Genomic DNA, 19,282 nt, shown 5'->3' on the forward strand with positions numbered 1-19,282 from the left:
TCCAACATCTCTAGGGTCCCTCGGTTGGTTGAAAGTCCGGATCTGGATCTGTAAAGCTTGGAAATCATTGCATTGCTCTAAAGGCATCGGTCATATTATTTATAACAACTTACTTAATAATTTGGCACATTGGACCCTCCACCCTCCAATCCATATACTAAAAATCCCTTTGCAAAGCAGTATGTGAATATCCCCTTTCACAAGTATTTGAAAATACACAATTGAGTACAAGAGGGGAAAAGTGCATTTATTATTGAGGATCTGCAACAGAATGATCCAAACAAGACTTGAGCAGCTCATACAGCCCTCAGAGCCCCAGCAACTAAGTGAGGCGAACAAATATAAACAGGAGAACAGGAGAATTCATCTCCTTCATTTCAAAGTCTTTCATCCCTAACATCCACCTCCGAGCAACCCTGATACTTTCGTAACTTATAAAAGCTCAACCGGCTTAAATGAACAAATTATTTTCAAGTTAAAATAAAAAGAACAAAACAAAACAACACAGATTTTAATAACACACCTATATAAAGGCAATAAAATTGATGCGATTGCCACACATGTAACACAGCTCCTTTAAAAGAAGAAGAAAAAAAAAAAAACAGTTGTCCGATTGACTTCAAGTCGCATGACACATGGACGAGGTGATGGGGAGAGCTGTTGGCCCCCATCCTGTTTTTTGCCCTGTAAAGATAGGGAGCACAATTACTGCATGCTGTGAGCTCACAGCTACTGGACCTCCTCCCTGTTTTCCGGGAGGGGTGTTGCTAGGGGGTGTGTCCGGCACAGCCCCCTCTAAGAGGGGGTGGGACAGGTTAGTCTGAATCAGAGTCAATACTATCTTCTGATGATGAGCTGCTGGAACCGTCCGATTGGTCATCATCATCATTGTCGTCATCATCATCGTCATCTTCATTCTACGTCAACATTACAAAAGAATGAATACCTGTGCTCATAACAAAGCAGATTTTCTAGAATTTAACCAAAGCAAAATTAACCTCATCATCTTCGTCATCATCATCACTATCAGTGCTGCCAGATGACTCATCATCATCATCCTCCGAGTCTGACGTATCTGTTTTCTCATCATCTTCATCTGAGTCCGACGTGTCCTGCTGGAAACCAAGAGTCACACATCTCTCAAACTCTCTTTATATGTGCATATCACTGTATTTGCACACAAACACACACACATCGTCAGCACAATCAATTAGTGAAATTTAAAATGATGTAACACCCTAAGCCACTTCATATAGAGTCCACAGCCTGTGTGGGTGAGTTGCCCAGAGAGAGCGGGCGTTACCTTGGCCCGGTACGCCATGGAACGCTTGCCCCCCCCGGGACCCACCGTCGCGGCTCTGGCACCTACCGCCTTCCCCTTGGTGACTTGGACTTTCGCCCCGGGACCTCGTGCTTTTGTAGTGCTTCGCCGTTTCTGTGAGGGCAGAGAGAGGGCAGGGTGGGGGTGCAAGATAGAGCGACACGGGGGGAAAAAAAACACATTCAAGCTTAAGCAATGATTAGTAGCCCTAAGAACATTATCCATTCAAGTCATGTTAGTTTGAGCCAAGAGATGTGATTCTAAATAGGGAGAAAGTAAATAATGAAGCCACAGGTGATGGCATGGATAGAAACAGCTTTTACAAGCAAAGTCAATCAACTAAATTAACCAGGGTGCCTCATCTTGCCATGCAGTGCAGGGGTATCGATATAGAGAAGAGTAAATCATAATCTCAGCTATATGAATGACTGTGTGAGACAAAACACTAATATACAAAGCTTTAAGTGCAAGTTACAGCTGCAAAAATGAGCAATTACTTACCGTAGACGAGAACTCTTTATACACCGCACGCTCCTGAGGGGATAGCGACTAGGAAAACAAGAAAACAGTGAGGGAAATACATTACTACAAATCTCCAAACTCATATTGCTCACACATTGTTTTTTAAATAAGGTCATTGAGAGACAAAAGTTTCCATGAAAAAGAAAAGAAACGTCTTTTTAAAATGTGCCAATTTCTTAAAAGTTGTTGGTTTCATATGGTGTTGCAAAAATATTTTTTAGAAAAGTTTACATTTATTATGAAAATGTAATGTAGTGTAACCATCAAGTAAAAATTTATAACATTTTCGCTTGATTGCATCTTAGTCCTTCTATTTAAAAAAAAAAAACATATGCATTATTGTTTTTGCTAATTCATACTACATGACATTGTATACAATCTGAGCAACTAGCTTTGTATTTTTTAAAAATTACGTAGTGAAGCTTTTGTTAAAAGAAAAAATAATAAACAAAACTTAATTTAAAAAAGGTTACACTTTATTTTATGGTATCCTTGTTACACGTTACATGTGCTTACTATTACAATAACAATAAATGATGCATAATTATATGCAAGTAACCCTAAGCCAAACCCTAATCCTAAGTACATGTAGTTAATTCATATAACTCAGTACTTAAATGTATAATTACACTATAACAAGGACACCTTAAAATAAAGTGTAACCTAAAATATTATGCAGGGTCAGAAAGCTCTCTGATTTCATCAAAAATGTGTTCATTTGTATTCTGAAGATGAATGAAGGTCTTACAGGTTTAGAATGACATGAGGGTGAGTAGTTAATGACAGAATTTTCCTTTTTGGTTTTCCTTTAAGCGATTGCATATTTAAAATTGTTTTTTAATGTATTTTTTGAATAAGCAGGACAATAAATAAGCACCCAATAATAAACAAAAAGTGTATTTAATTTGTAGAACAGAAAGATTCAACAAACTTCCTACCTTTACCCAAGCGTCAAGCTCAGCTTTGTACTCTAGTTGTTGCTCCTCCACCTGTTTTTTATATTTGTCCTTCTGGCTCTGACTAAGCTTGTGCCATCGCTTGCCGATCTCCACCATGCGCTCCTTCAGGCTGAAGTGATTCAGCTCACCGTTAGTTAGCAGTTCCTGAGAGAACATTTGATACCCGCTCCTGAGGTTGGACAGGAGAAGACAAAGTAGCATTGAAACAGACGAAATAGTATTTTTTAAGTCTCTCAGAAAGCAACCAGCTAAAAAAAGTTACACTCACACTGGGGGCTTCTTAGGCTCGCCATCGAATTTTGGTTTTCTTTGACCCTGTCCTGACAGAACTGTCCTCATCTCCAACAGCTCTCTCTGCAGGATGGAAAAACAAGAAACATGAGCAAAGAGACTGTTTCTATTCAACCTGAATGCAAAGACAAGACATAAGACAAGTTGACATGCTCGTGAAAACAAATTAACAGACTGATAAACCAAAAACTACATACGTTTACACTGCAAATATATATATAATCAACCGTTTACAGCACATCAAGATGTCAGATTCATGAGAATATACATGAATAAGTGACAGATCACTGAAATGAAGACATTTAAATATCACTGCAATGATGGCAAGTCACGCTCATCAAATCTAAGTACAAATTCCACCAACTTCTGCTAGAAACAGCCCAGACTTAGCATATACACATTGAGACACATCTGCATTCATTGCAGACCCCTCCGCCTCTACTCTGGGGAGGAGGAAAGTTATGGGTGACCAACATTTTGACATTTCTTCAGCACAGGTGAGAAGACAGTGGTCAAAATGTCTGGTCACTGACCACGGTCCGGTACTGAACCTCGTATCGCTTCTGGTCCTCTGCAGCCTTCTTGATCCAAGGAATCTTCTCCTTCTTTTCCATGGCCTTCCAAGCGGCATCCATTGCATTCTGCGCTTTCTTCCGGTCATTCTGTGAATAGCAACAGTTTAAGGTTATTGTTTCTAGATGAACAAATCTTTCTTTAGAGTTCTGTGATTCTTTAGGGGTCTCTTTGTAGTATATGAACAATCATTAATGATGCTCTTACTCTGTATTTAGCCAGATAGTCTCCTATCACATTCTGCTGCCACATTTCCTCTGGAGTCTTCGGTGTTTCAGGAAGCCGTGTTTTCTTCTTACCATCTCGCTTCTCTTTCAAAAGCCCATGTACACACTGATCCTGCTCAGGGTCACGACACCGTTCCTACGGCACAACAAGAAGAAAAAAACTGCTTCTCATTCTGATTCAGACAACACACCACCAGAACATAACAGCATGCAAGTACATAAACAAGGGCATCTTGCACTTGCCCACCTTCACAGATGGGGATTTGGCCCTTAGGGGGCTGCCTACACCCGCTATGTTCAGCTTGGTGCCTCCCATCTTCTCCTCTCCCAACACACGCTCCCTCTCCTCTTCTGGGAGACTCTGCAGAGAGAGACGGAGATTGAGGCAAAGGATCAAAATAAGCCAAGCTTCCCTTTAAAAGCAGGACCAGGAATTCAACAGTAACAATTGTTTTAATAAAATGAATTGTAGTAAATTTGTTCTTACCTCAAGAAACCTCTGAATGTCAATCTCATACTGTTTCTTTCTCTGATGAGAAAGATAAACATGTTATTTTTAGTTATAACTAAGCCATGTTGTTGATGTAACAACTGTTATTGAGAACTGTAACAATAAAAATGTTAATAATAATAATAATAATAATAATTATTATTATTATTAATCATGCCTGCTTTGCTGATTAAAGGGATTAAAATGAAAATATGATGTTTATCTGCTTACCCCCAGGGCATCCAAGATGTAGATGACTTTGTTTCTTCAGTAGAACACAAACCAAGACCGTTTACCCCCAGGGCCCAAAGCCATGATTCCCATCCACTTACATTATAAGACTGATAGACTGCAACGGTCTTGGTTTGTGTTCTACTGACTCCCAAAACAAAAGTCATCTACATTATAAGACGTCTTGGTTTGTGTTCTACTGAAGAAACAAAGTCATCTACATCTTGGATGCCCTGGGGGTAAGCAGATACACATAATATTTTCATTTTTGGGTTTTTTTTGATGTTAAGTAAACAATTTCTAGTATAATTTTGAGTAAAAATTCTATATGTTTTTTTTTTTTTAATCTTTATCTTTATTATTTATGAAGAATCATGTGACCCTGAAGACTGGAGTAATGGCTGCTGAAATTTCAGCTTTGCCATCACAGTTATGAATAACATTTGAAAATGTATTAAAATAGAAAGTTATTTTGAACTGTAATAATATTACACAATTATTTTTTACTGTATTTTCTCTCAAATAAATGCAGCCTTGGTGGGCATAAGAGACTTTCAAAACCTTTGAACAGTAATGTATACATATGCATATATTATACTGGCCATCGACCACAGAGCTTCCTACAAATCAGGGTTGGCCATTACTGGTCAACCACAGAAACTTTTCCAGATTACAATTATTTAGCATCAATTTTTTATATTTTTGTTTTTGGTTTAAACAAATCAAGAGTGAGCTGTTCTGTCAGACCTGTTCACATTGTTTCTGGAACATATCCTTCTCTTTCTGGGTCATCAACTTCCATTTCTTACTGCACAGCACCATTCGCTCCGTACTTGGCACGTCCTTCATGGTTACCATTAGTTCAGCACAGTACAGAGAATAGCCATTTCTGCAGAACATAGCAATAAAAATATACATGAAATTAATACACAATTATATATATATATATATATATATAATGAATCGAACATATCACAAACACTGCAAATATATAGACAAGAACCATTAGTGGATTTCAAAACGGTCACCAACATTAATTTCTATTCTAAGAGTAGTATATCATGGTATGAGCAAGACTTTGGTAAGATACGACTGCATAAGCCGTGCAAAACAACTAAATTAAGGGATTCCTGAGAAAACTAAATTCTTCTAATTGGTTTGAAACATACGGTGGTGGTTTGGTTGGCCGGCCATCAAACTTGTCCTTGAGCTGCCGTTCAGCCTTGGTCAGGACAGATTTGACGTGTTCCTCAGAGTTTGCATCCGGGTGAGCTTCAAGATACGCTCTCATGCTGTCCTGTATGAGAAAGTAAAATTTCACAATGTCCTTTATCCCTTTAATCAACAAAGACTTCATCACTTTTGCTACTGTGAAAACACAAAGTCATACCTCATATTGTTTCTGCAGCTCTAGAGCTTTGCTGATCCATTTTAGCCTCTTTTTGTCTGGTAACTGGGACCACTGTCTACGTAATGCTTCCTTCAGGTCCTTCTGGCTTACCTACAGGCATCAGACATGGAAAAGTGAGTGCAGGTCTTTCCATAACCAGTTCAATCTGATGTGATGCTCTCAAAAATAAGAATAAATGACAACACACTAAGATTATACTAAGACTACCTCTGGGTGAACTTTCATGAAGGCCTTCTTCTCATGGTTGTACCATAGCTGCTGAGGGGTCTTGGGCTTCTCTGGAAGGTCTGACTTCTTTCTCTCCTCTATTAAATCTGGGTGGTCTTCCCTAAAAACAACCGAATCCTCTCACTGAATCGCCAATAAAAAACGGACATATATGTGTTAGGTATTTTTGTGCAGAGGAACATGGACACTTACTTGAATCTTGCCATGTTCTTTTCAAAAGCCTCTTTCTCTCTCTGGAACTCTTGAATGTACTTGAGCTGACAAAAGTAATAGTGCAAATTTACAAGCAAAACAGATGACCTTCAAAAGTAATATTTGCAAGCACTTAAAGAGAAACATGACTCAAAACTATGGAAAGAATGACATTACTAATACCAGAACTTTACATATAGTAGGACATGTTCATTAAAAAAAAAACAAAAAAACAAACAAACAAGATTTTAGGTTAAAGTTCATTGGAATGTATAACAGAAAGTATATATATTAGGTTACCATTCCTGGTACAATATTTACCATTGGTAATCATCATTTTGCCATTTCAATTGTCCTGTTGTGGGACAAATGAATACTGAAGTACAAATATTTTCAATTAATGTGAGATGTAAAGTGTTATTTTAATATTATGTTTATACTATTTCAGTATTTGTTAATATTTTCAATTACATTTTATATTTTAATTTTAAGATTTTAATCAATTTGATATGGACTTTTGTCATTTTATTAATTGTTTTTTAATTCTATATAGCTTTACTTACATTTTTCATTTTCAGTTTTTGTCATTTTAGTATTTCGACTTATTTAGTTTCCAATGCACCATTTCTCAAGATGCAATTCAATGCTAATAAAAATGATGGTGAGTCTCTTCAGACAAACACTGGAATGAAAGTTTCTTCATCTAATGTGATTTTAGTTTAATTCAGTTATCAAAAAATGTTTTTAATAATTTTAGTTAACTAACCCCAATGAGCTCCATTCATATTAGAAACACGCAAGCAAAATACAATCTTAAAGTTTAAAGTATACATGTCACACACTGAAGGACAAGTAAAACTTCCCAAAAGTGTTTCATGCCAAATACCCAGAAAAACTAACCTTTTTCTTTTCAGGAAGCTCTTTATATTTTTTGGACAAAATCTTGGTGAGATCCAAGTTGCTCATCTCTGGATGGATTTTTGCATACTTGGCTCGCTTCTCCATAAAGAAGCGAAAATAGGGAGTGAGGGCTTTCTTTGGGAAGTCTGGATGTGTCTAAAACAGAGGTAAACACATAAACACTGAAAATAACCTTTTATCTGACAACACATCAGGCTAAAACAACACATTAAGAAAAAAAGAGAGAATGTTAAATATTGACATCTTAGGATTCTCACCTTTAATTTTTTCCCCTTGTAAGGGTTCTTCACATGCTCAGTAGCATCAACAATGAGCTCTGTCATTGTTCTGTATTTACGCACCTAGGGTGGGAAAATCATACACAACTCCAATGAATGAAGGCAAATAGTAATTTTAACATTCAGTTTATTAAAATAATCTTTACATGGACAATCTAAAGAAAGTGTCTTTAACGTAAACACGTATTACAGTTATTTGGAAAACAGGCACATTATTGCTTTAGCTCGCTGGAATTTGGCTCACCTCGGTGGAAACTTTCTGCCATTTCTGCTTACACATGTCTCCAGTGAAACCCCCGAACCCCACCTTCTCCCAGTCAAAATGAGACTCTGTGGTTTTATACTTCATTGTGTCTCCATCAGGTAGCAGACTGCGTATCCTCTCCAGCAGTGTCAGACAATCCTCTTTGCTCCATGTATCTGCAACTAACAAAAACAGTGCACATCGACGCATTAAGCATGCTGATTGTGTTTGCAGGTTGCAGGTTGTGTTTATGCGGAATATAACTGCAATGAGTCTGTGTGACTATGCCCATCATGGACAACATGCGAGCGTACCTGACTCGCTTTTGAGTCGTGCTGTCTGGGTGCCAGACACACTGGTGCTGCCATTCATGATGACAGAATTCACCAAGCTCCACCTTGACACTTCCTTGGCCAAGTGGCTACATAGAGAAAACAAGACAATTCAAAGTGAGGCTACTGGCTGAATATGGAGGCTGTAAATATGGGCTACTGGCTGAATATGGCAAACCTTTATAACATTTATCCATCTACTTCAGTTACTAGCATTTTTTTTAATTACTAGTATTTCAAACAGTGACATTCATTAGATACTAGTGCTTATTCATTTACTACTAGTCACTATGCCAATGTCTAATGAGAATTATTTATTATATATTATTACATATTTATAAGATATTAGTACATATTCCTTTAACTGTTACTAATAGAAGAGAATCATGATAGTAACAATTGTTTTTTGACTTGTCATGTGTAATAAATAATCAGGAAAATGTTTAGATAAAAAACATATTTGGGATACCGATAACTATTTGAATTGTTACAAGTCATTAAAAAATAAGCAGCGTTACAACCAAATGAATAGTTACTAGTAAATACTGGAATAGGCACAATCAACAACTGAAATACATGCTAGATGGAAGAGAATAATTGATATCTTGAGAGATTTTTTTTTTATTATTTAATTTGTTAGCAGTAACAATGGAATAGTTATTTGTCATATTGAGTGGCTAACAGCGAAGGAATAAATACAAGTAAGTAATTAAAAGCACTACTGACTAATTGTACAGATACTGGTATTTAAACTAAGTATAGTATCTAAAAAAACTACTGAAATTGAAAAAGATATTAGTTAACACTGTATTGCTTAATGGAGCTTTTAAAAAGTACAAAAAAGACATAAACAGATGCTAGTTAGTTTTAAGGAATAAATGTATTGCCTTAACACGGGGGATTTAGTGGCATAAAATCTCCTTAATAAACGAGTGATTTAATTTTGTGAATGGTCGTCTAATTGTGATGTGATTAATCAATGTTCCGGATGTCATCAGTGCCACCCGGAGGAACACGTGACCTTGCTCCGCCTCTGGACCACCTCGACGCGGACGCGTCATCACGCACCAGCGGCGGCGGCGAGCGGTGAGAAACCATGACAAAGATGCCCTAACTGCACATTTCCAACGCCTATCCATGATCAAACCGCGAATTTCTTCTAGGTTCACCTATAGCGATCGGCTAAGTAAAGCGACAAGGATAGGACCGAGAACTGTCCGGGCTTCATGTCTCGATTCGAGGATGCGAGAGAAACGCACGTACACGGTGTCGGGGGTCATCTTGGCAAGGAATGGCAGGAAGGAATTTCTTTTGTTTTTGTTTATGTAAGAGCGGGGTGATGTATGTGAGGACGAGCACGACTCTCGCTAAAGTGCATCAGTGTCCCGGAAGCCTCGGTCTCTCCTCCCGTTCTCCGCGAGCGCTCTCTATTTACGTGCTGCCAGTATGACACATTCATAGGCGAGTAACGTTACTTCATTATATGCAAAAAATATTACAGACATTTTATTTTTTTATCCGTAAGGCACTATAACACATACTGTTTGCTTTTTAAAGAATCAACGGATTTTATAACTATAAAACTGTATAAATTTTCTTTATGAGTGATAACATCCCATGTAGCCTAATTTGTGTATAAATCATATTTAATAAATACGAGGTCCGGGATTATGTTAGCAAAGACTCGTGTGTATATTTTTATATACTTTGTCAGCATCACAATATGTACTGTATTGTATGTTGTGGTGTGTCATGTCATTTAGCGCGCAACATCACCGGGAAGTGCCAGTGAAGGGTCACCCGCGTCCTTCTCGAGCTGCGGCGTCGCTGCGCGCCCGCACGAGGCGCCGGTTCCCCGGTTACAGTGTCATCCCCGCCCGCGCGCAAGGGCAACCGAGCCAAAAGAGCTAAAAACTAGGAAAATCTCTTTTTCTGCAATATTCGAGACTCTCTGGTAACAATAAACCATTATTGGCCGTTTTATGTTCAAGAGGTATTGGACTAACGTTAAGTTAATCACTTCTGACAGAAAGTATGGCTTAAAGTAAACTGTCAAAAATGCAATGTGCTTTATTTAAATTAATGTCAGTAACAAGTCTCCGCATATTTACTTTAATATTTCGTGTGAACCGATTAAATAAATTCGTGTAAAATAGGTTGCTTGTAGCGCACCGACCGTTACTGTTTCCAAGCCCGGTAATGGCGTCTTTATTCCGGCAGGAGTCACCACGCAGCTTCCGCTGGCACGAATGCCTCAGCTAGCGAGCAAGCTACTGGCGAAAGTACGAGGAATATCGCTTACGCCGATTTAATTTGTGAAGTGATGTCTTAATATATACGTATCAAATACCTCCTTGCCGACGATTCAAGTGTGGATGCATGCACATTTTGATTTTTTTTTGCAGGGATTGTGACAATATATAAAAACGCATTATTTCGCTTTAAAATCAATTCTGTCGTGAACATAAAGGCTTAAATGTTTAATTCTGGTTACATATTCAGTCTTAGTATAATAATACTATGTTTTGGTGAATCAGAATCCCAAACAGAGCTATGAGCGGCCGCTTGTGCCTTCCCTCGCCCCAGAGCCCTCACTGCAGAGCCGCCATGAATGTTACAAAGACTCGGGGACGAGCAAATTGAAAAACGATCTAAACGGGCTCAAAAATCATCAAATCACTTACCTTTTTCAACAATACGTCGCGGATGTGCTTATTAACTAGCGACGTGTTCGTGTTAAATGCTTTTATTGTATTTAAGTATCTGTTTTTTAGCCGTAAACCCCGGGGAGTCAGGTCGAAACGAATCCGACAAAAGGAGCGTCTGGTTCGGTATGAAACTCCGCCCAGCGCCGCAGGGGGAGGAACTCCGAGGGACAACATGCGAGAAAAAAAAGGCGGAGGCTAAAACTTAAAAATAATATTTATTTTTAACATTTAGATACATTTCTGAATGAAATTGATCAAATGTTTATTCATTTTGCAACATTTTAAAGCGCTATTTTCTCAAGCCTTAAACTCACCTAAACCGAAGTAGCAAATTACCGTGCATGCATCTAACAATAATAAACTACGTTAATATTAGTTTACAATTGCTAGAGAGTTCTCTTTTATGACTGAGCATTTACCAGGACAAAAATATCTGGTTCCAATGCAAAAGAGTAGGACTCTTTGCCAACCCTGCAAGGACTTCAAGCACTAAACCGATTAGTTGGGTGCCCACGTTCATCCTGCTGCCGCTGAGACTCACACGGCCTCCGCGCTCCAAAAACCTCGCCTCTGCAGCCCAAAAACACACGGGTCTAATTGGTGTTGAGTTGATATCCATTTGACGTTAAACTGATGTGTTGGCAGAGACGATGTAGAATGACGGCTGCTTGTGCTTAAAGTTCCCATGGCTTGAACTGAGCGTAAAGATCAGAGTCAGAGAGGCACCGTTTCCTCTCAGAATGAGTAAAAGTGCCATTGACGGTATCTCGCCCTCATGCTCTCTGATTGTACACAATCGTCACGAGATTTCTTTACGTGAAACTGACCAATGGCACGAGGAAAGGAGGAGACAGCTGTGACTGACTCAACCCCCTCAGACTGACCAGGCCTGAGAGAGATGCTTCACTGGAAGTGTACCATTGATGAGCATTTATTTAGGCAGCATTTTGTGACATATATTGCGCTGGATGTTTCATGAATAGTGAGCATTAGTGGTGTGTGTGATCATTTCTCTCAAAATTCTGGTCAAGGAAAACCTGGAAAAAAACAAGTAAAATGGCAATCAAGTTACACATTTTACAAGGTGCACAATATACATTTATTAAGACATTTAGCTTCTAAATATTTCACCAGCTAGACAATTTTCTTAATTAAAATAAAACTTGCTTGATTTATAGTGATTAATGATTTGAGAGTGAATTGTTCTTTTGGGTCAGTTCTTTTTGTTAGGTGTATTTTGTTACTTGTTTCCTGAGTTGGTCTTACTGGTTTAAAACTAAATGCTAAAATTAAACAAAATTTGTCTGTAGGAAAATTATGCAAGGTGACTTTTTTTTTTTTTTAGGTCTAATTGCCAAATCTTTTCCACTCCTCATGGAAAAAGAAATGTATGGGAGGTCAGTTTTGAGTCACTATGACACAATAGTTTCATATATTTCCAAAGAAGATATTTTGAAGAATGTTGGTAACCAAGCAGTTGACAGCGTTATTGACTTCCATATAGAATGGGAAAATACTATGGAAGTCAATGGCTACTGTCAACTGTTTGGTTAGCAACATTCTTCAGAATACCTTATTTTGTGCTCAACGGGAGAAAGAAACTCATACAGGCTTGGAACAATTTGAGGGTGATTAAATGATGACATAATTGTTATTTTTGGATAAAAAAAATAATGTAACTATGTAATGGCCATGAGATGGCAGCAGAGGTTCATTAACAGAGTGACCGGGCCTTCATTAATGTAGATCACTGCATCTGGATTATAACCTCTTTTCATTTCATATCTAGCAAATGGTGTTTTATTGTCAGTTTGTCCTGTCCTTGTAAAATATGCCATCATAGTACAGGGAACATAAAAAGTGCACTAGATAGAGGATACGTGGAGAGTATTTACTCTGAAAGTAAAACATATCCACCAGTGACTGATATATCTGGTAGTTTTTAAAAACAGAATAACTTGGGAAAATATTGTAGTGGCATTGCCATCTAATACCATACTCATCTAACAATACAAGTCAATATGACAAAACATTATAGCATGTCAGTAAGATACACCAGCACAATTTTATTATTAATTTGATTTATATGTGTAAAATTATGATTGTAATAAATAAAAACAAAATGTCTAGTGTTAAATCAGTTCCATTATTTTATTAGGTTTGGGCCTGTACTCTAAACATTTACAAAGCTAAAACAAAGACCATTTTCATCATTGACATTCTACAGTAATATGTTAATTATCACAAAAATCTTGTTGAACAGCTCTTTTTCTTTCATACTTGCTAAGGTCACTTTTTTCAACTTTGTGAAGCAACATAATATCTGAAAAAAGGCACTACTACAATATGTGAGATGGTATAGAAAACAGTAAAATGAACTGTCAGTTTTTGCAGGGGAAAATACACATTTTGACATTACGCACACACAACAGATTAAATAACATCTTAAATGTAGTCCCTTCTTTATAAAAATAATTTGTTTCCAAGATCATCATTTTGATTGGAATGTACATGAGACACATTTAAGAAAATGGATTACAACATTATACTTAATCTACATTTGTTTTTTTTGTTTTTTTTGTTTTTTTGCTTTAACAAATTTTATAGATTCTAGTTCTCTTCCCTTAAAAGACAAATATTCACCTATGAAGCTTGTTAATAAAAATAAACTGTAGTGCATAAAATGATCAAACCATTTCGTGTGCTCTGTGATATTTTAATCATAACATTATTATTATCATAACAAACAAGGTGAATGAAATCCACTAAAATCAAATGACTCTGTATGTTTATGTATTATTGTAACTATTAAAGGGATACTCCACCCCGAAATGAAAATTTTGTCATTAATCACTTACCCCCATGTCGTTCCAAACCCGTAAAAGCTTCGTTCCTCTTCAGAACACAATTTAAGATATTTTGGATGAAAACCGGTAGGCTTGAGACTGTTCCATAGACTGCCAAGTAAATAACAGTGTCAAGGTCCAGGAAAGTATGAAAGTCGTTGTCAGAATACTCCATCTGCCATCAGACGTGCAATCTGGGTTATATGAAGCGACGGGAACACTTTTTGTAAGCGAAGAAAACAAAAATAACTTTATTCAACGATTCCTTTGTCAACACTCTCCTCTGTGTCTCTCCATATCACCGTATGCTCCTTCTGTGTTGTGTGTGCTTTTCTGATGCGCTGTTTTCTTTCAAATCAAAGCTAAATACACATAGAAACTGCATCCTTGTGGCATGTATGATACAGAAGAGCATATGCAGCATACGGTGATATGGAGAGACACAGAGGAAACCGTTGAGAAAGGAATTATTGATTAAAGTAGTTATTTTTGTTTTCTTCGCTTACAAAAAAGTGTTCCTGTCACTTCATATAACCCAGATTGCACGTCTGATGGCAGATGGAGTATTCTGACGACGACTTTCATACCTTTCATGGACTTTGACACTGTTATTTATTTGGCAGTCTATGGGACAGTCACAGGCCTCCCGGTTTTCATCCAAAATATCTTAAATTGTCTTCCGAAGACGAACAAAGCTTATACAGGTTTGGAACGACATGGGAGTAAGTGATTAATGACAAAATTTTCATTTTGGGGTGGAGTATCCCTTTAAGTCTACTTCTAGCATTCTCTTCATGTTCATGTTATATAAACACAGTTTCAAAACCGCTATGCAACAATTTTCAAAAGAACATATTTGTAGATCAACATATATGTTTTTTTCTTCCAAATAAACTGGTGACATCAACCAGTTTTTTGTTGTTATAGGCAATATTTATAGATATTTATATATTTAATTGAGTTGAATACAGCATAAATCTGTGTATTATTTCTGTTTAGCTACAAAAATATCAACCATATATAATTGGCATTAATGTCATTCTGTACAGTTGTTCATTTTTAGGAGTACATTGTTTGTCATCTTGCAATGAAATAAAATGAACTGATAAGTAGTAGAAAAGGCTTCATTTTAAATTTACCTTAAAGTGCTTCCTGTATCATTTTGAAATGACTGGATATCATATCATAAATTCATTTAACCCTCCAAAACACACACATAACATTTCAAATCTGATAAATATACAGAAAAAAAAAAAAATAATAGTACAGGTGACGCTAGTTGCTCAAGTGACATTGAGCAACCTCTTAACATTTTTACATATGTATAAATATAATGTTTAAATAATTTAAGCAAAAATAAAATGGGGGAAACAAAATGGAGATAAAAACTGATTAATGAAAAAAAAAAAAAAACAGGCAGACCATCTGGACATCTCTGACTGAAAAGAAAGCCAGGCCAGGCCAGCCCAGGCAGAGACAGGTGAGGAATGAGGTCATACTGGCATTTGCATTTCTGTATATTCGTCTTGGCCTTCTCTGTCATCCAATGACGGCTCTGCATCTTCTGCGTCAAGCTGTCACATAGACAAAACAAACAACATTAAAGGCAAACAGCAAAATAAGATTTAATATTAGTCCTGAAAACAAGGTGTTACTGAAAAGTGCAAAACTTTTTTCCATTATTTTTCAAACTATATAGCCATAATAAAAAATTAAATATATAAAATATACAGTTGAGGTCAAAAGTTTACATCCCCCTTTCAGAATCTGCTAAATGTTAATTATTTTACCAAAATAAGGGGGATTATAAAAAAAATGCATGTAATTGTTTATTTAGTACTGAATAAGATATTTCACATAAAAGATGTTTACATATAGTCCACAAGATAAAATAATAGCTGAATTTATAAAAATGAATCCCCTTGATTCTTAATGCTGTGTTGTTACCTGAATGATCCACAGCGGTTTTTTTATTTTTTTTGGGGGGGGGGGGGGGTTCCTTTAGTTGTTCATGAGTCCCTTGATTGTCCTGAACAGTTAAACTGCCTGCTGTTCTTCAGAAAAATCCTTCAGGTCCCACAAATTCTGTGGTTTTCCAGTATTTTTGTGTATTTGAACCCTTTCCAACAATGACTGGACTGTAAGATTTTGAGATCCATCTTTTCACATTTAGGACAACTGAGGGACTCATATGCAACTATTACAGAAGGCTCAAACACTCACTGATGCTCCAGAAGGAAAAACCATGCATTAAGAGCCAGGGGCTGAAAACTTTTGACAAGAATGAAGATGTGTACATTTTTCTTATTTTGCCTAAATATAATTTTTTTTTTTTCATTTAGTACTGCCCTTCAAAGGTTACAGAATATAATTACATGTTTCCCAGAAGACAAAATAAGTTAAATTTACTCTGATCTTCAAATTCAAAAAGTTTTCACCCCCAGCTCATAATGCATGGTTTTTCCTTCTGGAGCATTAGTACTAAATATACAATAACATGCATTTTGTATGATCCCTCTTATTTTGGTAAAGTAATTAACATTTTGCAGATTCTGAAAGGGAGATGTAAATTTTGACCTCAACTGTATTTTAATCTTTAATCTCACTATAAATTTACACAACTGCATAAGATATAACTAAACATGTAAAAAAACAACACTGTCAATACATCTACAAATCAATTTCCCTATCAACAAAAAGAAAAGAAACACTCACACATTGTATTTCACGGTGAGTAAATATTCGGGACAGCAGGAACCTTCTGAATGGCACAGTGAGGACGAGAACAAACGGGAAGGCTAACGAGGCCGAGGTTGACATTACAGCCCACAGCACAGCCAGGCACACCAGCTGCAAACATGTGAACAGGTGCATGCGTAGAGTACGCACCTGAAATAGACAAGTCAAGGGTTAAAGCACAGCTAAATCTGAAGAGACAATTTGAGAATGGCGTTCCAGACATACTGTTATCTGATTATTGATTTAAGACTGGTGAGTATTGTGCTTGGCTGTGTTCTCGATGACAAACCTTGCGGACATAGGTGTGGTCAGGATGGTACTTCGGTGGCATAAATAGCAGCATCATGCGTTCTGTTAGCTGGATCCCATTGAGAGACATCACTCCCATATAGAGGAATATACCAAACAACACAGCGATAGGAACCTGCCGCAAAACATCTCCAATCACAATGGACAGACCTTTGGAGGAAAAAGAGTTTGTTCGAAACAGCAAATATAAAGAAATTATATCTAATAACTCAACAAGCCATTCACTGAGGGTAACGTGTTAGAATTTATATAGGGATGCAATGATATTAAAATGACCAATAAGCCAATAATTCTTTCTATGCTAGGGCTAATAATAGAAAAAAAAATACTATTTTGAATTAAAAATAAAACATTAAAAACAGGGTTGCCAGGTTTTCACAACAAAACCTGCCAAATTGCTACTCAAAACTAGCCCAATTGCATTACGAGGGGGTCCCCCGGTAAAAATCGCGTTCCAGGGGGTAAAATACACTTTTTTTTGGTGAGGTTCCCCCTGTAAAATTCGCATTGCATGGGCTAAATAAGAAAAACAACCCACAGCAACAGTGTTAAAGTAGCCCAATTCCAGAGGAAAACTGCAGACTTGGCATCACTGATTAAAAACCTAAACTAAAAACCTATAATTCTAATGAGTATTACAAGCAAATGTAGGCATTACAAAATTGTACATTTGCTAAAGATAAAATATGTTCAATTATTTAAATTATTATTATTACTATAAAGTATTATTAATTGTAAAGTATAAGGAAAATTATTATTAGTAAGCATTATTTTGTTATTAAAGTAATAAATGTGAGCATTAGATAATGGCAAGGTAATGGGAGAAATAGGTAAATACAAATAAAATTTCAGTTTATATATTTGCAATATTGTCTGATAACAATAAACTATATCGGCTGCTAAACACTGTGGTGCAGATATAGGCCTACTGTAGATGATAAAATTAACCCACTCACCTACTAGAAGAGCCACTAGAAATCCTGTTACTCTCTGCTCTTTCACTTCCTGAATGCGTGGTTTGTCACCAGGTGCAACAGCTTTGCTCATCACTGTGAGGCTATTTGCATGAGTTACAGAACGAACTGTAGCACCGGTCAACCACGGCAGCCCAAACAGCGCTGAAACACCTCCCCCGACCACGATGATCAGCAGGTCCAAGTGAAACCCTGAACCCTTAACCAGCATCCTGTCCTTCTTGCTCACAATAAGACTGTAAAGGAAATCTGAATCAATATAAATCCAGGAATAATATAATGGAGGTTATATAGGTATGGTCAGAACAAGTTAGTGAATGCCTGTGACTTACGTGGTGATTTGAGTCTCCATGAAAATGAGGATGTAGACGAGCAGAGCAGGCAGAATGCTGGCAACCATCATCCAAATGGGGAACTGGCCATCAGAGCCCAGCGGGTGTATTAACCAGCCACGCTTGTCCGGGCTGGTCACAGAGAAGCCATCAGGCACACTTAGTTTCTATATGGGGAGGAAAGAAGTTTAAAGTTCACAAATTATGCAGGAGTCATGTGTCAGATAACTTCTGGGGATATGAAGTCATTTGCTATAAAGGCAAAAAAGTTTTATTGTCTATTGAAGCACAGCTCACAAAGAAGCCTCTTTCAAACCAAGCTTCTTATTGTTGGCCAGCAGAGTGAATACCAGAAATCTTTTATCCTCATACAAAATACACAGTTATGTGGATTCTTATTGAAATGACTGGATACCATCTACAAACATTTACAGAACAACAGTAAATGTGACCACCCTTTTACCAAAAAGTAATGAGATGATATTTAGAAAAAAAATCTTTAATTGAATCCTTAAAATTTATTAAAATATCTTGAATTCGCTTTTCAAAATGTTGGAATGTACATGTAGGGAAAAAAATGTAGGTATTGTAGGTAGTATTTGGTCTTAAAGGGATAGTTCACCAAAAATGAAAATCCTGTCTTCATTTATTCACCCTCCACTTGAACACAAAATAATGTAGGTAACCTGACGGTAGCCTTTGACTTTCATAGTATTTTTTCCCATACTATAAAAGTCTACCAGCAATTGTTTGTGTGAACTATCCTTTTAATTTGTGTTTGTTTTCTTTTTTGTATTAATTATTTAACTTTTATGCATTTTTTCCATATTCGGTTCCTATAATTTCCTCTAAAGTTCTTCAGAAATGTCAAATATTAGTTAGACTTAAGTAATTTTGAAATGTCTTTTTTTTATTTTGCTTGATGTACAATGAATTTGGGTGTTTGAGTGGAAAATGCAAAGAGTAAACCAGTTCATAAATGATAAATTATACATGAATCAAATGATATAAACACATCTTTATGTCTCACCTGTGTGTAAGTGTCCTTAATGCTGTAGTCCAACAGAACCATGGTGGAGATTGCAATAGGAACTCCAAAATCTCCAATAGCCCTTCGGAGCTGAGCAAAAGATAAGAGACAATATCACTATGGT

At 36.8% G+C, this 19,282-nt stretch overlaps 2 protein-coding genes across 8 annotated transcripts in view; both read right to left on the reverse strand.

Moving 5' to 3' along the window:
• Positions 1 to 226: 226 nt before the first annotated feature.
• LOC109099306 (nucleolar transcription factor 1-A-like) lies at positions 227 to 11,799 on the reverse strand. 7 transcript variants are annotated; one of them, XM_042718486.1, is made up of 20 exons: positions 11,348 to 11,799; positions 8,203 to 8,309; positions 7,889 to 8,070; positions 7,624 to 7,707; positions 7,346 to 7,501; positions 6,446 to 6,510; positions 6,233 to 6,353; positions 6,005 to 6,115; positions 5,784 to 5,911; positions 5,362 to 5,503; positions 4,381 to 4,422; positions 4,141 to 4,254; positions 3,874 to 4,029; positions 3,627 to 3,755; positions 3,071 to 3,156; positions 2,782 to 2,971; positions 1,823 to 1,870; positions 1,370 to 1,435; positions 999 to 1,112; positions 227 to 917 (listed from the first exon to the last, which is right to left on the reverse strand). In XM_042718486.1, the coding sequence occupies exons 1-20, from the start codon at positions 11,545 to 11,547 to the stop codon at positions 816 to 818; spliced, it is 2,343 nt and encodes a 780-aa protein (XP_042574420.1). In that variant the 5' UTR covers positions 11,548 to 11,799; the 3' UTR covers positions 227 to 815. The 7 variants fall into 7 exon arrangements, 6 of the variants coding, with proteins under 6 accessions (XP_042574420.1, XP_042574417.1, XP_042574419.1 ...); XM_042718483.1 differs by having other exon boundaries at positions 1,304 to 1,435; XM_042718485.1 differs by having other exon boundaries at positions 999 to 1,115; positions 11,348 to 11,798.
• A 2,671-nt stretch (positions 11,800 to 14,470) lies between these two features.
• LOC109096629 (anion exchange protein 2-like) overlaps positions 14,471 to 19,282 on the reverse strand; it is a 31,599-nt gene continuing 26,787 nt past the window's right edge. Inside the window, exons 19-24 of the mRNA XM_042718488.1 lie at positions 19,159 to 19,248; positions 18,129 to 18,295; positions 17,779 to 18,032; positions 16,803 to 16,972; positions 16,490 to 16,663; positions 14,471 to 15,348 (exon numbers count right to left, since the gene is read on the reverse strand). Coding sequence (XP_042574422.1) covers positions 15,268 to 15,348; positions 16,490 to 16,663; positions 16,803 to 16,972; positions 17,779 to 18,032; positions 18,129 to 18,295; positions 19,159 to 19,248 — 936 coding nt within the window. The 3' untranslated portion in view covers positions 14,471 to 15,267. The remainder of the gene's footprint in view (positions 15,349 to 16,489; positions 16,664 to 16,802; positions 16,973 to 17,778; positions 18,033 to 18,128; positions 18,296 to 19,158; positions 19,249 to 19,282) is intronic.

This window comes from Cyprinus carpio, chromosome B2 (assembly GCF_018340385.1).
Source record: "Cyprinus carpio isolate SPL01 chromosome B2, ASM1834038v1, whole genome shotgun sequence".
In the NCBI taxonomy this organism is placed as follows: Eukaryota; Metazoa; Chordata; class Actinopteri; order Cypriniformes; family Cyprinidae; genus Cyprinus; species Cyprinus carpio.

Coding starts and splice junctions, on each gene's coding strand:
- LOC109099306 (XM_042718482.1), bottom strand. CDS start 11,547: ATGGATATCAACTCAACACCAATTAGACCCGTGTGTTTTTGGGCTGCA. Junction 5,912..6,004: donor AGCTGCAGAAACAATATGAG/GTATGACTTTGT, acceptor TTTCTCATACAG/GACAGCATGAGAGCGTATCT. Junction 1,116..1,303: donor CCATGGCGTACCGGGCCAAG/GTAACGCCCGCT, acceptor CTTGGTTTCCAG/CAGGACACGTCGGACTCAGA.